Genomic DNA, 13,840 nt, shown 5'->3' with positions numbered 1-13,840 from the left:
GCTAGTAGGACTACCATTAGGAAATGTTCAATTTTCAATTAAATCATACATATCACAATCACGGTGCAGAACATACACCTGTCGACAGCTGCATCAATCAAGTGCTCGAGTGATGCTGTTTGGGTAGGTGACCAAATAAATTTAGTATAAGTCGTTATATTATTCACCAGTCCATGAAAAAGACTCGTATTAAGGTCGTTCACAACCCTAAAACTATTCGATTTATCTATTGCAAGTTAATTATTATTGTATCTAATCGTAAATTCATCTGAAGCTTATAAGTACAATATAACCAAAAAATACTTAAAATTGTAGCGGCGTGTATACAAGTTGCAAACCAAAATTGTGCAAACTTGTGGTTGACTTGAATACGAATAGTATTGTGACTAGATAATAACGGGACCGAGGCGGAATGAAATAAATTATTTGCAATAAGTGAAATGACTGCATCAGGGATGATTCACCATTACTAGTCAAGGCCACTCAGTTACACGGTCTTCAAATGAATTGCTTCGAAAGTCCAGAAATGGTCTCAAAAGCTCGAATTAGGGGTAGAAAGTTTCCAAACTTATATTAGTAGACCGTGTTTTTGAACTTTCCCAAAAACAACGTTTTCTGATACAGCTGTCTGTATCCAAGTCCTTCAAATCAGATAGATAAGTCAGTCAGTACAAATAATAAGGTAGTATAAATGTAGGTAAGTGACGTTTTTCTTTTATAACCTAAAACAACATATACCTACGAGAGAAATACCTACTTTCTCATAATGCTCGAAAATGCAGTTGTCGAAAATAGGAAATATGACTTCCAACAATTGTACAGAGATATTTTTTAAGAGAATACATAGTTCAATAAAATTTCCGTATCCTTTTAAATGGGCCACATCAAATTACTATATATTATAATATTATAATTTGATGTGGCTCATTTAAAAGGATATATATAAAATATAATGTATTAGCAAATGACAGTGAAAAAGAAAAATGAAAAGGAGGAATATCCTGACCTAATTAGCGGAATTTACTCAAAAATTTGCAAATGCCTTGAATAACGTGAGTAGGGAATATAGAATAATGTATGAGTACGGCGGGGCAAGAAAGGTGATACATAAAAATTGATTTACGCCAGATTTTTGGGGTTGACAATATTCCCATGGAGTAACTTGTACAGATAGATAAGCTGGGCAAGTTCATGTCTCTTTTTTAACACAATCCATAGTAAAAGATGACAGAAGTTCAGCGTACGGAATTAGATAGGTACGTGTATTGCTCGCTTCGTTTAGGCTTAATTTGGATCATGGCCCGGTACCCCACCTCTGAAAATTTTTGCGACTAAAATTATTGCCAATTACATAATTTTCCAATTGACAGGTAATTATTTGGTCATCATGGGTAAGCCAATGTTCATTTATACACAAAACATGTAAATGCAAATGCCTTTACGAGGAGTATTTAAGTATAGTTGGCAATTGGAATTCGGAAGTTATTTGTTTTATGCCTATATCGTTTGTAATTTATATTTTATACTAATTATTATTTGCTATTATGTTAGATTTTCGTTATGGTAGATACATTAATGACAACTGTAAATGCCTTTATTATGCATACTACACGAAACTATTAAACTAGTAAACTATATCAAAGTGGTGTATTGAGACACAAAATTTCAAACCTACAGCATTTTGTTAGCCAATGAATAATGATTGATTGTTTAAATGCAGTACTTACGCTAAAAGAATTTCTTATACCTAGATTAGTTGTGTCAGAGTCATTAACAGAGCAGCACTTATAACTTAAATCAAGACAATTATTATTAAAATACTTTGAATCTAAATTATTTTCATTAGCGATTTCCATATTCGTTACATCTACACAAGATGTTCTTACCTTATATTTATAAAATTATATGCATATAAAGCTCAATTAACTAGAATTGTTTTGATCACTCGAAGTTATTAGAAGCCAAATCATAGAATACTATAATATCCTGGATCCCTGGTTGGTGTGCATAGCAATGTCAATGCAGATCTATCGGCAAACATTGCGGCAAACGCTAAAGAAAAAGATAACGTCCCTATAACTGCCGCACACGCCAAAAGCTATATAAAATGCGAAATAATGAGACGTTGGCAAAGAGAATTAGAAAAAACCAGAAACGGCATTAAGTCAAACAAAAAAACATAAACCATGGAAATCTAAACGATATGTCACAAGAAGGGATGAAGTAATGATAACTTCGGATTGGGCACACAAATCTAACCCATAGATACCTACTAGGAAAGGAGTCAAGAAAGTTGTAATCAATGTGGTTATATCAGCACTCGGACACATATTAGTAGAATGTCCCTCTACAATGCATAATTGCAAACAGAGAGTAAATGAGACAATGTAAGACGAGGAACAAATTATACCATACTTTATTACTGATTTGGAGAGTACTTGAAAAGTACTTATTTTTTTATGTAATATGTTTCGCTATTATAACCTTTTTTCGTCAAAATTTGACAGTTTTTAGAAATTTTTTTTGAGAGAAATTCAATCACGTAGGCACAGGTTAAGACCTTCGCTAAATAATGTCATATTTTTTTAAAATTTACAGATTTATACAGATCCAACAAACTTAACCAGCTATCGCATAGCTTATGGAAAGCACAGACACTCCTACGTAATGTCATTGTTTACAATGGTAATGTATTTGTGGATGTCATTGTTCACTGTCCGTGCACTCATATCGCGTTAGAATTTTCATCTCGTTTTGCTAGTACCTATTCGTCCGTTTTTGTAAAAAAAATTTATTTTAATGAAAACGCCCTTTTTCGCGCCTCTGTAGAGATTGTTCAATTTTCATGCGTTAAATTTTCATTTATCTTATTTGACTTCATTTCCTTGACCAATAACTTAACTGGTAGAAAGTTTAGATTGTTTTATACTACCAGGGGCGGACTGGCCCGGGGGGTGGCGATTGCCACCTGGCCTGTACGTCATAATGGCCCGTTGGAAATTTATAAGTATGTGCTGTATTTAGTTTCTTGCACGTTTCTCTAATTGGGGTTGATGTTAGGTTGTTAAAAAATTAAAAAATTCTGTTTTAATTGAAGTGTTTTACAATGAATTTATCATTTTTTGGCGTAGCATGAAAGTGCTGAAATACAATGATAGGCGACGCGCCTCGTTTGGATTGTATATTTTGTTACTTTTAATTATCAGCTGCAATTAAAAAAAAACTGTATTGTAATTGATTTCCGAAAAAGGAGTACCTTAAAATGAAGCAAAAAATGTTTTTGTGGTGCACCGCAGAGCTACCCCCCCGCCACCTTCATTACTACACTAATACTTTAATGGCCCGTAACCTATGCAATTCCACCTGGCCCGCCCCTGACTAGAAACCAATTTCGAAAGAAAATTCAAAGGGCTGTAACTTTTGAACTAGAAGCCCAATCTTGGAACTGTTTGAAATTATGGATTCTACAGGCCACATTCTATAAGAAATTTTTTTTTTCGGGTCGATCTGAGACAATTTTTTTGCGGGTCTCAAAAAAAGGCAGTATATAACCTTCCTTTTTTACCAAAAATTGACTGCACCAAAATTTCTCGGGAAAACACTTTGTCGTATTAATTTTGGTGCGTAGAATCCAAAACAATTCGTACTTTTTCGATCGGACTTTGTAGATCATTTCACTCCCTTATTTTTTCGCTTGTTTTGGACAGTTCGTTATAGACAAGTATACATTTGATGAGTGTCATTTAAAGATTTGGTATTCTCTTCAACAAACCTTATCGAATACGTGGTATCAACATCTTTTTAATTTGGATCTTGTCAATTTATCCAAAAACTTTTTCCTGGCGAGTGGGGAAAACGTTTCTAGTTTAAAACCTATTTAGGCATACTTGCCCCTCTGTCACTTTGTCAAAGCTTGTAATGAACCAATAGAATTCGAACTGTAAAACGATTTTATGGTGCACAATGTTACCTAAAATCCATCTAATCCACCTACCTCCATATTGAGGTAGATGGATGGATTGGCGCTAGCGAAATTAATCGAGATTTTGTTCTACATTTCTTATAAGTTAATGAATGGTATGTATATGCGAAAATTTATTCTGATCATTGCAAGATGATACACTAAAGGGCGAAAAACTGGAAATATGTACGGATACTACATTCTGATGACAAAAGAATTGTTTACTAATAGAAACCTTCAACGTAAGCAACCCCAATTTATGAAAGAAGTACAAGCGGAACAGGAAGAGATTTAACTAAGAAAAGCTCCTCCTACATATTCTCGTAGCCAACCGTAAATATTAAGCGTGCAAGTAGAGATGCATTGAATTGCTTATGGTCACGCACACGTCTCCCTTCGTAAATGTAATTGATATTGTTAAGTTGCAGCTAATTAACGCAATATTACTTCAATGTATCTTTCAATGACAAAAAGTCTGGTAAATCACAAATTAATGTAGGTGCGGACTCTTTGAATTCTGTTTCATGTCGCAATAGTGGTTAATTTACTTCAGTTTAGTCAATGAGAAAATGCAGAAATATGAAAACCAACTGGTGTAGCTCTATGGTCCATGGTGTGTAAGCAAAGGGTTCTTCTAGGGTAGGGTGGACCCCACGGACAGAAGTGGGAGCACGAAGCACTATAGTCCGTACTTCCACTATCCGCGAGTACAATCACGTTAACCTGCATCTTCAATGAAATTATAAAGTGCGCGCCGCGAGTTTTTCAATTTTTCTTAATGATCGAACCTCGTAACCAATTTTCTTAATTATAAAGTGCGAACGAAATGTTATTTAAAGGTAACAGTAGCCGCCTGGAGTTACTTATCAACAAAATTCATATAAATAAAGAACATTCCGAAGACGCAATTACCGGTAAATGATTGAAATAAATTAGACTAAAATTGATTTTATGCGTTAAATTTGTAACCTGTTGATTTCCTCCAATACAAAAGATGGACGTCATACAATTTAGTATGATAAATAAAAAGCAGTAAAATTGTCTCGGCTGATCGAAAATCAAAGTAGGTACTTAGAAAATGACGCAGTTAAAAACGTAATTAATTAATTGGTTGATGCAAACAAGTTCTCAGGACAAATACTAGTAGGTGTCATATTCTCCCATTTTTTGAACATTTCCTCAATTTGATAATTTACTAATTCCATCACACCTCCGCATATCCACCAATTAAATGTGGTATCTTGAACAGCAATAAACGCAACTTTAACCTCTAACGCTGTGCGTAAATTTTTTTCGTATAATAGTAATCTATACCCCATCATTTGCAAATTGTACACGACTGCGGTCTCTTAACAATCCATCTCAATTTAACAATGGTTACGTCTTATCACATAATATTTCACTCCATTATCCGCGTAGAAATGGAAGATTTGGTCTGCTCTTTTGAAATAACAACCTAAAGGAAATGCGAAATCATTTGTCTACATTACTTCATATGTATGTGCAGTGCAGTGTCATCTTAATAGACTCCATTCAATATTTGTCATAGAAACCCCAAGAAATTTTACTCATTTATACCATTTTTCGTGTAACCGCAAAGTAGTTACATTCATAATTTTAGTCTACTTTTGCCGCACATCGTGGAAAGCGTTTTTTTACTTAATTTGGAAAAATTCCTTTTTGCTTTAATCCTTTTCGAATGATTCTAACCAATACTTATTTTGCGCGGACATAAGTCTTATAATTTAGATATATCCTGGTAATTCGATTCAATTACAGTTTGATACAAGGTGTCATGAACTGGAAAATATTTTGTGGCGATAAAAATGTTTATTTAAGTTCCCAATCAGCCATCAACAAAAATTTGTAGAGCAATTTCTGTTTTTCAATGTACCAATTTAAAAGTGCATAGGATTGCATAATTGCTTGCATATTTTAGAAGAGTTTAAACTATTGATTTGAAAAGTTCCCTATGAAACCATGTCAGCCACCGCCACTATATCGGAAAGTGTTGGGCAATTTCTAATTTTTGTCTAACATAATAAAGTATGTGGATCACAGATTAAGCATCATTCTAATGACATGTTATTTTATATAAACTCCATATACTGTTGTCTTGTTAGATTGAGTTAAATACGTTTATAATTAAAATCGACTGATGGTACTTGTAAATGGTTTAAAGCTTTTATTTGTGGATTTAATTTATTAGGTATAAAGTATTGCTCCCATATAAAACGAGTTTGAGAGAATTTTAAATGGTGTAAAGTTTGGCTTTACACAGCATTATTTGTTAAGACCCCTATATGGAGTAGTTATTGACGATTAATAGGAAAATCTGCACAAATTTCCGATGTCATATTTTACGGACTTATCGATGTATGTGAAGAACGCTCAATATTGGTATTTGTTTATAAGGTAAAGTAGATCATCTCTAGGAAGGAATATTTTTTGTATCGGGGCTGGTTCAGCAGTTTTTTAGGCAATTAGGTAACTGTTTGTCAAAAATTACGCGGATATATACATATAACCAAAAAGACCCGTCACCCAAAAGTGTGAGGTAAATACACACACTTTGCCTTACATTCTGCCATAAAATTATCATTATGTAATGTGAGTCATTCTTGGTACTTCTCAGGTACGAACTTTGCCCACTACTTTTTATTAATTGAATCCTAATTTCTTTGCCTCTTGCCATGTTGTTCCTCTTCTTTCCATCAGAATAATTTCTATCTCCTCATTACAAGTTTTTTTCGGTCTTTCTCGAGATTTCTTCAAGGTATCCTTTCACTGCCCATATTCGCTTTACTGGCATCTCCTCCTTCTTCTAGTCAATGTTCAAGCCATCTTAACTGTTGATTTTCTATCTTTTGCACAATTACATCAACTCCCAATTTCGATCTTACTACGTCATTCCGTATTCTGTTTCATTTTCTTGTATCTCGCGCTTCAGTACATACTGTGTTCAATTTCCAGGTCTCACTTCCGAACAGAAGTATTGGCCTGTACACATGTTCTAAATTAGCCATTCTCTCTTCCTTTCCTATCACCATTATTTTTGTTTTCTGTATGTTTATCTTCCTGCTCCTCTTCGTTAATTCTTCTTTCCATGTTTTCAAGTTTGTTTTTAGGCCACTTTCATTTTTTGCACATATCGTTAAGTCGTCTGCAAAAAGACACTTCGATAGTTTCACCGGTGTCAATTTATTATACTCCACTGCCACTTTTTTAACTTTATTACGTATTGCTTTTGAAATATCGTCCACGATAATTATAAACAGTGTTGGGCTTAGCACTCGCCCTTGTCTTAAACCCCCTTCAACTCTTAATTTTTTCGACTGTGTATTGTCTTTGGTCTTTCCTCACATAGTTTTCATTGTCTATATACACACTTTTGATTCTCCGGATTACCTTCCTCCTAATCCTTCTTTTTTCGAGACTTTTCAATGTAGTTTCCTGGGTTATGCACTAGTGGGTCGTGAGCGTACTGCGATATCTGACCGCATAATATGGAGTCTGGAAATTACAATCCGTTGCGTCTTCAGCGTTGAAATTATAGGTGAATGTTTTGTATGTCAATGTATTTTCTGGTTTTGGCAGGCATTTGATTATATGAAGACCTCTTCCCCGAATGTTCGGCTGGTTGTTTCAGGATCCCGGCTTCTACAGTTTTGATGCTCTTGTTAAAAAGATTTTGAATGGCAAATGAGTGTTTTGCTTCAGAATCGCCACTTGAATTTTTTGTGCATTGTCTGACACAGTGACACATCAAATTTTGCAATTTATTTCATTTTAAAATATAAAACTGCGAATATCTTTGTAAATTTTAAACTCTCTTTAAGGATTTTAGCTTGGAATTATTTCCGTACAATCTTCATGAACAAATTTTTGCTGTGCAAGTGAAGTTATAAGAGCTCCGAACTGTCATGTTTGAAATTTTATTGCAGAGTCGCAATTCGAAATTGTATTTTTGTGCATTTTCCACTCTCGATTTGAAAATGTTGGCCATTAAGGTTTCATGTTAAAAAATACATTTTTTTAGATTCCTTGCTTAAATTATTTCAAGGCTCTTTTTAAAATTACGAATTGGAATTTATAATTACTAATATTGTCCAAGTTCAGAAACTCCGTTCCAAATTACAGCTTGAATTATTTGTGCACCCTTTAGTCCCTCAAATTATAAAATGTTTTTCAAGTTGAAGTATAAAGCTGCGAAATCCGAAATTATTCCTGTTGTTTGAAATTTCAGTTCAGGGTTGAAGGGTCACCTTTTAACTCTCGAGTTTTGGATTGAAAATAGGTCCCTTTTCATGATCCCTGCTTTACAGTATTTCTTATGCAGCCCTCACTCTCCAAATTTTAAAATCTAAGGTTTCAAGTGGACGTGTACAAGCCAATAAAATCTCCCATTTTTAAACTTAACGGTTTCACTTCGGAATAACGACTTATACGCTTTATCCTATGTGTCCTTCCATCCCAACATGTTGAAACTTTAGAACTTCAAGTGGATGGAGACCTATTGCTTTATTCATTACCGAAATTAGAAGGCTTAAAACTTCATTATTGAAATTTGCTTCACAATCGCGGCTTGAAATATCTTCAATTCTTACATTTCCAAATTTTCAATCTTCTCAAGCTGCAACATAGACTACGAATGTTCTTCAAACTTTGCTACTTGATTATTCAGTATTTCTGCTTCAAATTCAGTTTTTATACTACCCATCTTAAAATTAAATGGTAAAGCTGTGGATGGTTACATCAACTAACGTTTCAGATTTCTACTTGAAACTTTCGTTTGTACAAAATAAGTAAAAGTAATAACGATGCGCAGGGGCGGACTGGCACGGGGGGGGGGGGNTTCCTTTTTTACCAAAAATCGACTACACCAAAATTTCTCGGGAAAACACTTTTTCTTATTAATTGTGGTGCGTAGAATCCAAAACAATTCGTACTTTTTCGATTAGACTTCTCAATCAAAAGTTATAGACTAGAAACCAATTTCGAAAAAAAATTTAAAGGGCTGTAACTTTTTGAACTAGTAGCTCAATCTTGGAACTGTTTGAAATTATGGATTCTACAGGCCACATTCTATAAGAAAATTTTTTTTCCGGATCGATCTGAGACAATGTTTTTTTCGGGGCTCAAAAAAAGGCAGTGTATAACCAGGGGCGGGGGGGGGGGGGGGGGCGGGTGACGATTGCCACCTGGCCTGTAGATCATAATGGCCCGTTGATGAAAATTTATAAGTATGTGCTGTATTTAGTTTCTTGCACTATTAATAAATTATTAACACGTTTCTCTAATCACTAATACTTTAATGGCCCGTACCCTATGCAATTCCACCTGGCCCGCAGTTACCCAGTCCGCCCCTGACGATGCGTATAAGCCAACTTTCATGTATAAAACTGAAAATATTTTAACTGAAACGCGCTTATTGAATAATCCATATGGCCCATTTTTCAAGATTGTATTTGCATTAGTTTCCCATATCATATTTTAATAATCGACTCACAGTCGTAAAAATTCGTTCGTTTTATCCTTCCCCTATATAACCTTACTACAAAAAATCTAATACTGAATATAATTGTTGTTATTCAAAAGTCATTCATTTATGACAAGTATGGGTAATGGAATGCGACATGTCTTCCTCTTCTTTCAATGTAAAGCTGCTTTGAAATTATGAATGATTGTTAATGGATGTATTTTTTCCAGGTTCAATCGGAACCGAACATGGTAGTTGGGGTTCGAATACACCTGAGCAAGCTTCACCGGCTCCAAGTTCATGTGCAACTCCCAGTTCAAGCTTGAGTGACATAGCTGACTCTGAAATAGCGTTTACAGTTGGGATCACTGAAACCACCCCGTATGCCTGCAAAATATGCAATAAAGCGTTCGCCAGGTCATCTTTATTAAGCAAACACGAACAGGTACATAACTATATAGTTTACTGACGACGCGCGATTCAGGGTTTGCTGAATCAGGGATTACAAATTTGTTGGAGTCTATATTGATTCACTTACATACGTATACAGAGCAAGTGGATCAAAAAAATGGAAGCAAAGCAGCACCAAATCTTTTTTTTTGTTAACTATTATACGACATTAAGGCAAAACCTCCTCTATCACAATAAATTAGGGGTTGATTTCGTATAATATGTGATTGTGTAGACCTTCCTAATCTACGTACCTGAATCCACAACCTTTAGGAAAGAAACTAAAAGCATTCAATATGCGAGTCGGATCTTCCGTAACACCCATGATCGATTCTTTTTCAAGAAAAGCTTTTAACCATTTATGAATAGTATTTTCGGTAACCGAAACACGACTTTTAGATATAATTTCTAAGTTTCGTTTTGCAACCTTTGTAACATGCGTATTTTCAGCAAAAATGAGGATTTTTGTTCATTCGCTGGCCAGTGGCCATGTTCGTTAACCCCTAATGTTATAATTTTCGTTTTGGATTTTTGGTTTATTTGTAAAAATGTTTGTTTTGGTCGTCTCTGCCACGCAATGTTATACATATAACTTTTTTACATGTGGCAATTCAGTTCCGACCACAATTAGTTCAATTTAAAAAGTATCTTGCTTTCTTCTTAATGGTACCTATGAAGGTAATGTTGACTGTTGGTAATTAATAACGAGATATATAGCAATCAGATATGAAGTGCAAAATTGTTATTATACCCTACTGGCACCATACTTGAGATAGTTAAAAAGTAAGTGGTTATCGATTGGATTCGTTCATACTGTGTCTATTATTGAACTTGTAAAGCCGTGTGTTATGAAATACGTAATGATCAAGTTGATAAGCCATATACGGGTGCGTTACAGTTTTTATAATCCTTAGTAATTGTACAACTTTGATCATGCCGACTTATTTTACGCTCAACGTGCTGGAACACATTTTAAAAAGCTCAAATCGCAGATACGATCTCCAGTTTCTTAGACCAACTGTAATAAATGACATTCCCTTGGTAACCTTTGGTTACACTAACATCACTTGACTTTTTTATGTTTCAAATGGCGTATTGAATTCGCATTTTCAGAGAACAAAAAATAGCAGCAAAATATAAAATGAACTGTGATGTAACACACTTGAGTACTTTTAATTTTAACATGAATAAAATGTAAAAGTAGTGCAATTTTGAAAATTGAAATTTAGAGTAAAATGGCAACCAGAAATCTGAAGGTATTAGAATCTTGTGGTGCATGAACAGTTATACCTACCTACCCAAAAAGGAAAAATGAGGTCATTCGCAATAAATTTGTATGGCTAACAGGTTAAACTAATATAAAAAAGGTCCGGTTTTTAGAGTTAACTCACGTGACAATAGGTGGTGGAGGAGGACACGAAGTAATTTTATTTATTTTTACATTATGACACTAGTCAGGTCAAGCTTAAAACTGTAACCTAACGTGTAACAAGTTCCATATTAAAATTACCACATTTCTGTCTACGTACTTATACAGAACTGCCATATATTTTATACTTGTTTTACACGTTTGCATTTTACTTGTTATCTGGACTCCCTTGAAGTGTGCACATCATACGTTCATACCGTACCATTACGCAATAATTCCTGAAAAGATTCGTATATTGCGGAAACTCAATTGATTTACCTATACTTTAGTATTTTCTCCTAGACTTTACGTATGCTGATACGAATAATTAAAATACCTGCCATTTTTGATTGGATTGTCGAATTTTCTGAATTCAGCGAAAATTTTTAACAGATTTTTTTCTTTATAGTCTCACACGGACCAACTGCAATATGGATGTTCGTACTGTCCCCGGTTATTCAAACACAAGAGGTCACGTGACCGGCATATCAAATTGCATACCGGGGACAAAAAATACAAATGTGTCCATTGTCAGACAGCATTCTCCAGAAGGTCAGTAAACACACATAATAACATTAATCTGTAAGAGTCAGAGTTAATCATAATATATTTCAACTATTCCTGTGACTGTGAGTAGGTCTACTAGGCGCAATTAATTATTCACTACCGCAAAATAGATCAGTGTTACAAAATGCACGTGCATATAAAAATTCGCCACCGGTAGTTTATTCCTGTAAGGCAAATCGTGAATGATCGGCATTTAACAAAATATTCCATTTATAGAATTCAATGGCCCATAGAAGGCCCATGGGAAAATTAATAATGTCGCTTCTTAGCGTTTACATACAGTCGAAAAAATACTAAAAGTCGCAATTTAGGATAACGTTGTTTCCTCCAAATGCATGACAAATGGCGAAATACCTAATTACCTACATATTGTTATAATCTATACAAAATGCAAGAGCGACATTTGGAAAATGTAATTTGCTTATTACTTAATTTGTTTGAAACTTGACCAACTAGTTTTGCAAACTGAAACAACTTTGCAATCTTTACAAGGGGAAAATGAAATACTCTCACATCGTTCTCAAGCAAAAGTTTTGGGTACGTTTTGGATTGGTTGTCAAGTGATGGAAATGGTAAGTTCTGGAGATGCCAACTAGGAGGAAGGCGCAAAGCCAGACTACGCAGTTGGGAAGATGGAGTTGTTTTGAAAACTATATCCATCAACATTCACACGAAGCGTCCGTTGCAAAGGTAGAAGTTCAAAAAATCATTTCCAGGGTTAAAAGTGGTCCAGCTGACACTATTGAACCCAAAATACCCATTCTGAACGACTGCACTTTAGATGCATCTCAAGCAGCACAAAATGCACTTGCTCGGTTCCAACCGCATAAAAAGACGGACAAGGAAAGGCTTGGAAATCCGTGCGGACTTAATAGAGTATTAAGAATAAGGCAAAATCTAGAGGTTCTTCGAAAGTCTAAAGAATGGTACGTTTAAAATTGCTCCTATGTTATTTAGTCAAATATACCGTGCTAGCATCAAGGAGTAGGTACACATGTTTGGAAGATGTGAGCCTGTGTTGGTGGTCGTCATATCGCAAAATGACGACCTACACGATGACGGGTGTGGTTTATTTTATAGAAAATTACGCGTCCCGAGCGTTTTTAGCAATCATACCTGTGATACCTATAACAAATTTTTTGGTCAATATATAAGGCCTCATTCTGAACATGTATACACATTTTCGGCTTTTTCCACAAAAATGTATGGGATTGTGTATAAAATATTCTAAGCTCGTAGCGTTTTCGACTAGTAAAACTCGTGGGGTAGCAACTTCTAGGTCTTGTTGGTAGCTGGTAGGGGTAAGTTAAGCTAAATCATTTTACTGAGTTGGCGTTTTGTAGAGGTAGAAGGCACAAAGTGTTAGTTAAAAGCCTACATGAAATTCCCAAAATACAAAAACTGGTATAAAAGGGAAGGTGTCTTTCTGAAACATTCATGGCAACCCGCTCCACCTGACGTGCATTTAGATATTGCAATTTTGTGAGCTTTGGTTCCAAGCGACGGCACATATAGCGACATCAAATGTTGTAGTAGTAAATATATTAATTTCAACAGAGCTTAAACATAAGCAATCGCGATGTAGGTACCGATCTATGATTGTATATCAAGTTGTGATTTTACATGGAACATCATTCTTAATCCGTAGTTTCTAATTACTGTTTAAATACATGAAGTATTACCATTAAAAGTCGACGAGATTGCTCGCCGATTTTCATATACAGGAGCGTGTAGGTACATAAACACAAACTACTTAGTTGTAATTGAGGCAAGTTTCTAGTTTATACCTTTCACACGATACTCTACAAAGATTCCTACAGATTCCGACGTCTCAAGGGGATTAATAATGTCAACTTCCTTAAGTTGCCATTGCATTTTACGTTTTAAATCAATATATGACGGTGTTAACATTGTTTTACTGTTTCAAGATCTCGTTCCACGTTCAGTACTCATTAGGTTGTGTTGCATCATCCTA

At 34.9% G+C, this 13,840-nt stretch overlaps 1 protein-coding gene across 3 annotated transcripts in view; it reads left to right on the top strand.

Moving 5' to 3' along the window:
- LOC116181033 (zinc finger protein 423 homolog) overlaps positions 1-13,840 on the top strand; it is a 66,763-nt gene that overhangs the window by 48,607 nt on the left and 4,316 nt on the right. The window contains exons 1-3 of one of the 3 annotated variants that reach the window (XM_031501257.1): positions 4,458-4,875; positions 9,671-9,885; positions 11,708-11,850. In XM_031501257.1, coding sequence (XP_031357117.1) covers positions 4,788-4,875; positions 9,671-9,885; positions 11,708-11,850 — 446 coding nt within the window. In that variant the 5' untranslated portion in view covers positions 4,458-4,787. Of the gene's footprint in view, positions 1-4,457; positions 4,876-9,670; positions 9,886-11,707; positions 11,851-13,840 lie in introns of those variants that run through there. The other 2 variants (XM_031501258.1, XM_031501255.1) reach the window with 2 other exon arrangements.

The sequence above is a fragment of the Photinus pyralis genome, unplaced genomic scaffold, assembly GCF_008802855.1.
Source record: "Photinus pyralis isolate 1611_PpyrPB1 unplaced genomic scaffold, Ppyr1.3 Ppyr1.4_LG9, whole genome shotgun sequence".
NCBI lineage: Eukaryota > Metazoa > Arthropoda > Insecta > Coleoptera > Lampyridae > Photinus > Photinus pyralis.
Note: the sequence above shows the minus strand (reverse complement) of the source record. Positions and strands in the feature narration are given on the sequence as shown.